Raw genomic sequence first — 7,405 nt, 5'->3', positions numbered from 1 at the left:
CCGTCAGTTCTCCTCGCTGGTTAGAGTGCTGACAGGGACAGGGGACCCCTGGCGAGAGGAGCATGTGTGACTCAGTCACTCGTTAAACCAGAGACACGAGCATCAGGCCGCCAGACGTTCCCACTCCCAGGAAGAAGACATATGCAGACACCGAGCTGCACGAGGGCTACATCAGCAAGAAGAACGGTGGAGGGAGAGAGAGAAAAAGGAGAGAAATAGAGAGAGAGAAAGAGAGATAAAGGAGAGAAAGAGAGAGAGAAAGAGGGAGAGATAAAGAGAGAGAGTAAGAGGGAGAAAAAGAGAGGGAGGGAAAGAGGGAGAGATAAAGGAGAGAAAGAGGGATAGAAACAGAGGGAGGGAAAGAGGGAGAGAAAGAGGGGGAGGGAAAGAGGGAGAGACAAAGGAGAGAAAGAGGGATAGAAACAGAGGGAGGGAAAGAGGGATAGAAAGAGGGGGAGGGAAAGAGGGAGAGAAAGACAGGGAAGGAAAGAGGGAGAGAAAGAGAGGGAGAGAAAGAGGGAGGACAAAAGCAGTCTCATCATTTGCATACTAGTGGGCTGACCTGTTTGGAGGAGCAGGATTTGAATGTTGGTTTTCATGCTATGCCCTGGAGGAGAATATCCTGTCATGGGCAGGGCGTGGCTGCCAGAGGATCCACCCTTGCCCATCACACATGTATTCTGACCCATATAATAATTGGTTCCCTTTTACAGACTGATGCTTTTGTGTGTGTTTTCGGTTTTATTTTCTTGCTGTGCACATCATTTATTGTCGCTCTGGATAAGAGCGTCGGCTAAATGACTAAATCTAAATGACTAAATATTATTGAATCAGTTCTGATTTAGAGTCTATTTGAGTCTGACACAATAGAATAAGACAGTTATGCTAGCTACACCAACCATGTACCTCTGTAAAAAGAACAATGCAATAGGTAACTGCACTTATCCATAATCCATCAGCTGCTTGTAAATGAGTTCAACTGCCTTTATCCGCCATTTGAGACGGTATGATGCAAATGCTGAGGGAGAGAATCCGTAATAGGATATCCATTTCAATGTGAAACAGTAGATGTGAAATGTGAGAGATGGAGTCAGAGCTCTCTGTCAGGCTGTCATGTGAGTATGACCAAGGGCCCTTCCCTGTTCCATGGCGACACAACGTCCTTATAACATGAACAAATAATACCACAAACCCTGCATTTTTTGGGGGACTTTATTTTGAGTAGAAGCATTTTTCAAACAAAGCATGTACACATACAATGAAAGGAAAAAACTCAGTCCAGACATAAGATACACATACACTCATTCTCTCTCACACAGACATAAACAATCTCTTTGCACATACACATTGGGAGACATACGCCGAAAAGGGGGCTCCCTTATGGAGCAGGATGCTCTGAAACCCCCCCCTTCAGAACCACCCAAAAAATTAAAAAATAACACGACTAGAGCCAGCAGGACCATTCCAATGTTATCCAAGGATTTTGCTTTTATAACCAGGAAAACCATCCACTTGCATTAGTAATTTCTCAAAAGGTAAGTCATCGTGGCTCGGCATATTTTACGACCATTTATGGGTCAAACTATGATTTCAGCTTTGTCCAACACTATAGCACTATAAATATGACCCATAAGCAAAAACAAACAACTCACCAATGAAATGCAACCCAAGACAAAAAAGCTGCTATTGAGCAATAGAGGAAAGAGATCTGTGAAAGAAAAGAAGGAAGTGTGAAACTGAAGCGGAAACGAGAACAGAACAGTGTGTCCCATACCGATGACTGGGTGTCACAATGGAAGGTGTTGCAATAAGGTGTGAGCCTTTTGGATAATCTGAAAATTCAGGGGAAGGAAAGAGGGAGGGGAGCGGGTGGAGGCAAAGACACACACACACACACAAGCACACACACACCGGCCCATTTAAGAGGCAGGTAATCCTGGTGAGAAAAGTACAGTTGGACAAACACATCGAATACATCTGTATTTACATTCAAAACATAAATAATCAACTAACTATAACAATTGACTAATGATATGTTACAGACAGTGGGGTAGAGGAAGTTACACTGGACTACAAAATGTCCACATTAACGGATGCTCAAACAATGACAACAACAGAAGAACAGAACAGGATGCTGGTCAGATGAAAGAGCTCGAAATGTCAGACAGCCTACAGACTGTTGTCGCCATGCAATGTAACAGCCAACACCAGTCTGATAAGCTATCTGACGGGCCGAGAGAGTGACGATCATGCCTGGGACACATACACATACACAGGCACCATGTGGAGAACAAAATAAAATCCTGCCTTTACTTACCCTGAAAGAAAGAGAGGGAGAGAGAGAGAGAGAGAGGGAGAGCGAGAGAGAGAGGGAGGATTTGAAAGGCTTGACTGGATCGGAGGCAGACCATAGAGCTCAGTGCGCTCAACAGTGCCCCTCTGTTTTGAATCTACTCGAGTGATTCGTCTCCTGGCTCCGTCACTGGGGCAGTGCATTGAGTTCATCAGAGAGTTCACTTGAGGTAACGGCACAGAAGCTTTTCACTGTGTTCTTTTTTCCCTCCCTGCTCCAAGCCCGAACTCCGGCACTCACATACCAGGCCAACGGCACAGAAGAGAAAAAAAAGACGGAAAAAAAACCGAAAGAAAAGTCACAAGCAATTACGAAAAAGAGGAATCTTGGAACCCGGGCCAGCTGACGTTATCCAATGAGAAAAGGACACAAAGAAGGAAAAGACATGTCGATGACATAACATCATTTGGATGTCTGTGTTTCTAGCGCACAGCCGAACATGAGCCCATTAGTCTGTTTGAGCTTTACATCGGAGACACGATGTGTGTGTTCACACACACATGTAAAAACCACACAAAGGAGTCCCTCACCACGAGGCTCCTAGTAGCACAACTGTCCCCAAGATCGACACGCTTCGTTTCAGCTCAGATCCCCCCGAACGAAACTAAACTTACTGGAAGTCCCTGACACTCAATCGGTGGAGTTCTGTGTGAAATATAAGAGTGGGCAACAAATGGGGGCAAGATATATGAGTGGGCAACCACACACACACACACACACACAGATCTGATTTTGCATCTGGCTGAATGGCCCCAGGCAGACTCATATGCTCTCAAACTGGAAGCCAGACAAGTGAGTAAGTCCAGACAAAGAGTTGAGCAGAATGATTCATGGTTGATTTATAAACACTCATCCCTAGTTGCTCTACAGAATACAAATGGCATCAACGACAGGAGGCACAAATGTAATCTTACAACTGGAATATATTCTTCAGCTAAATAAATTAATGAAAATGGAAAATTGGCAGGAAACTGAAAACAAGTATGTACAAGATTTGCAGTCTATTTTATCTGTATTGCCATTATTGCTCAACAGAGTTAATTACCATAAGTCACATTTTTTTAAATTCAAATACGATTAAGTGAGATGGGTTTACAGTATACTCAGAAAATAATTCAATTAGTTCGAGTAAACAGATCTAGACCTAACACAATCAAGTAAATCAGGCACCTCTACAATAAAAACCACTAAGTTCCAGTGCAGCATAAGGCCTCGCCATGGAGAAGCATTGCCGACAGACAGTACATCCATACACACTCACACACAAAGTTGAAGCTGCCCTATGCCTGAAATAGTCATACTATCCACAACAAGCACACAATCAAGCACCTACCTTGAAGAGGACAATAAACCTCTGAAAAAAGGCCAAAACCCTAGAAGCTAGAAATCTCTATAAAAAAACAACCACTAACAAGCCAATGAAAGAAGTCCAAATTCAAAAAGTAAACGCAATCATCGTCAGTACCACTACAGAAGCAAAAAGCACTTTCATTATGGGTTCGATTTAAAGAAGCCATAAATCTCCGGATGATGTCAGAATTCTGTCTGAAAGAAGCAAGGTTTTGGACCAGAGAATACCCAAAACGCTCCAAACAGGAATATCAGGGAGGGTCTTCATTGGGTCTTGCCCTCTGAGAACTTCTGCTGCTGTAACCTCTTGGCATAGCTCTGGGCCATGGAGTTGACGATGGAGCAGACAAAGAAACATACCATGACGATCACCACCTTCTCGAAAAGCCAGGAGAGCCAGTTCTCTTCCTGTGAGGAACCACAAAAGAACAGAGAAGTTGGGTCAGTCAGGTGGCGACCTGCTCCACTCGCCGCTCACCGTGATGATCCCAGAGGCTAAAGAATGGGAGATGGGTTTCCTCTGCCATGTGCCGGACAGATAGAGGCTAATAAAACGCTGCTGTTCTGTGGCCCCCACCATCCTCCCTACTCGCCCTCACTGACCCCGGCTGGCAGCCTCCCTCCGCACTGTTAAATTGCCTCGTTTCTCTCCTGAAACTGCAGGAGGCTCAAGTTACAAGAAAAAAGGTACATTGTTCTAGAAACAGCCTTAATCTCTCGTTGTGCAACTAAAAGTCTCTGCTTCTATTTCTCTCTCTCTCTCTAGCCAAAGTAAAACAGGAGCGAGTAAAAAAAAAAAAAAAAAAATGTTTTTCAATGAATCACTAGAGTGGTCGAAAGAGAGAGAGAACGATGGGGAGAAACTGAGAGAAAAAGAGAGAGAGATAGAGAAAGCGAGGGAGGGAGAGAGGAGGAAGGGAGAAAAAAAAAGCTTTCAAAGAGATAGGGCTCCAGCTACAACTGGTTCTTTTTGTTCTAGAAGAAGGTTTTGATGGATTGTCACTAGCGAGAGTCCCCCGCCCCAGCCCCCGCCCCCTCTCCCCTAGCCTCCAGTCAGCGCCGGGTTCAGGCGGGGCACAGTGTGACACGGGGGAGTGACCACTCACACATTTACACACACACACACACACACTCCCAATCGCTGAGACTGAGCATGACTCAGCACGCCCCGTCCTACAGTACAATTGAGCTACGCTGCTAAGCTAGTAAAGCCAGACCCCACACTGGCCTCCCTCTCTCTATCTCTCTCTCCCTCTCTCCCTCTCTTTCTTTCTCAGCCCCCACACAACCCACCCCCTCTCTGCCCGCCCAACCTGCAGCGCGCACAGCTAGCCCCCTGTCACTCTAACTGAGCCCCGGATCGAGCCCCGCGGAACTACAGTACAATTACACACATCGCAACGGCAGGAGAAAGACCCCCGCTGTGTGGACACAACTGCTATTACTAGGAGTCAACAGAGGAACAGAGGTTGAAAAACAGCCTGAATTAAAAGCAAACGAGTCTATAGATTAGAATAAAAAAAAAAGAAGGAAAATCAGAGAGCGATTGAGAGCAAGCTTGAAAGAGAGAGAGATAAGAGAGAACTAAAGATAAACGAAGCTAAAGGGCGTCTGAAGGGAGAGGGAGGGGAAACGAGCGGCTAGTAACATTCTTTCTTAGCGCTGACACATGAGCGACTAGAGGTTCCGAGAGGCCCTGTACTTACCGCCGGGGTCCCCTCTCCAGCGCCACGGTGCATCTTCGACCTCTGGGCCTCCAAATAGTCTCTGAAGGGCCTCTGGATGGAGGCCCCCAGCACTGGCACAGCACTGCCTCAGCCAACCCAGATAGAGAGAAATGGAGGGAGGATGGGAGGGAGAGAGGGAAGGAGAGGGGGTGGGGGGGGGGGGGGGAGACAAAGCACGTCACTTCATTGTAACTCACCAACCCAAGGGCAGCAACAAAGGGAGGCATGCTGTCCTGGCTCCTGTACAGGGTTGGCTCTCTCCCCACAATGCCGTGTGAGAGAGACACGGAGAGAGCCTGCGATCTCATCTCCACAGATAGGAATTCAGAACAGACCAAATAAAAAACACAAGAGGAAAAAAGGACAGGATGTACTGAGAGCTACATATCCTAAGTTTCAGTAAAAAAAAAAAAAAAAAAAGGAAAAAAAATAGAAAGAAAAAAAGAGAGAGAAGGAGGAAAAAAGTTGGCTTGTCCTCGGAGTCCACACACGCATTACACTCTCCCGCTCTCTCTCACACACACATCCATGAACCCGCTCAACTCCCCTGCAGTGCTCCTCTAACGCTGCAGAGAGGAGAAATGAATGACTTCTCAGAACTCTCAAATTTATGGTCGGCGGTTCCTGTAAGAACTGGTTTCAGCCAATTAATGAGGATATGAGTCGTGGGGCTGTGTCATCACTGGCTGAGAGCAAAGGGAAGGCCCTGCCCTCTAAGCCCATAGGAGGAGAGTGCTCCTGTAAGACAGCCCATATTAGGAAACCCTTTACAAGACTTAGCCACCGACTACAAGCACCCCCCCCCCCCCCCCCAACTCACACACAAAGGAGAAAAAAAAAATAGGAGTGAGAATGTGCCGGAGTACCGAGTTGCCCATCCCTAGTCAGGAGTTAGTGATTAATCACTAAACAAATACATACTAAAGACCTCCACTTTTATATTTTTGTGGCAATACACAGTCAATGAGATCCATCTGTGTACTGTAAATGGCGGGATAGCATGTACAAAGACACACTTCAAAGCTCCTAATGCATGTTTGAACAGGCATGGCGATGTCATAGTCATTTGAAGCTGACTTTATGGGTCGGACAACTTTCTCTTCCATACAACCTTTTGCCACACTTCCCACACACTGATAAAGCCTACACACACCTTCACTTTCATTGTGTGAGATGAGTGTGTGGTAAATGAATGAGTTAGCAAATTGGTCAGCCTTCTCTAATCATTACTTGAGCACAAAGTAACAGACATCCTCAACACCATTTGGCAGAAAATGGAGGGAAAGCCAAAAGGGGAAAAGAGACTAAACTCCACAATAGAGAAAGCACAAAAGAATTCAAGAGATATGTTGAAGACTAACCAACAGAAATGAGAGGGAATGTCACTTCCTCCCCCACCCAACACTCATACTTTTATTTACCATACCTAACCATTCAAATGCTAATTTCAACCATAGTCCTTATTCTTAGTTGAGTAAAACTCATTCTTGTTACCTAAAGTCAAAGATACTCATTTAACAGATTGAAGCACTTGAACTCGAACAAAGACTGAAACCCATGGTTGAAGAAATGGCGGGCTCGATTCATGCCTTCTTCGATGAGCAATACTGAGTCATAAGCCTGGGCGACTCAACCAACAAAGAGGGAGAAACTCAAACCCAACCGTCACAAAGAGGTTTTTAATGCTACAAGAGTGTCACACTAATTTCAAATATGGTTTTGACTTCCTTTAACTGGATGCAGAAGAACGCTTTTTGAACATGATGGACTTTGACATTTCTTCTATAAATGTGTTCCTTAATATACCTGTACTGTAAGTAGCCTCCTTCAAACCTGTGTTTTTATCCTCAGTGTGGGAGTATACACAGTGCATGTGTCTTTATTGAAGAGGAATGTAACAAGCTGCAGTACCTGTGTATACTTTGCCGTGAACAAATGTATGATGTGTGGATTCTGATCAAATATTATGATTTGG

General features: G+C 45.2%; 1 protein-coding gene across 8 annotated transcripts in view; it reads right to left on the bottom strand.

The window, feature by feature from the left end:
• Positions 1-1,194: 1,194 nt before the first annotated feature.
• Positions 1,195-7,405, bottom strand: part of LOC124467693 (vacuole membrane protein 1-like) — a 45,695-nt gene continuing 39,484 nt past the window's right edge. For all 8 annotated transcript variants that reach the window (XM_047020054.1, XM_047020055.1, XM_047020049.1 and 5 more), the window contains 2 exons: positions 5,410-5,512; positions 1,195-4,111 (listed from right to left, as the gene is read on the bottom strand). In XM_047020054.1, coding sequence (XP_046876010.1) covers positions 4,072-4,111; positions 5,410-5,512 — 143 coding nt within the window. In that variant the 3' untranslated portion in view covers positions 1,195-4,071. The remainder of the gene's footprint in view (positions 4,112-5,409; positions 5,513-7,405) is intronic.

This window comes from Hypomesus transpacificus, chromosome 5 (assembly GCF_021917145.1).
Source record: "Hypomesus transpacificus isolate Combined female chromosome 5, fHypTra1, whole genome shotgun sequence".
NCBI classification, from domain to species: Eukaryota; Metazoa; Chordata; class Actinopteri; order Osmeriformes; family Osmeridae; genus Hypomesus; species Hypomesus transpacificus.
The sequence above is the reverse complement of the archived record's forward strand: the minus strand, read 5'-3'. Positions and strand labels throughout refer to the sequence as shown.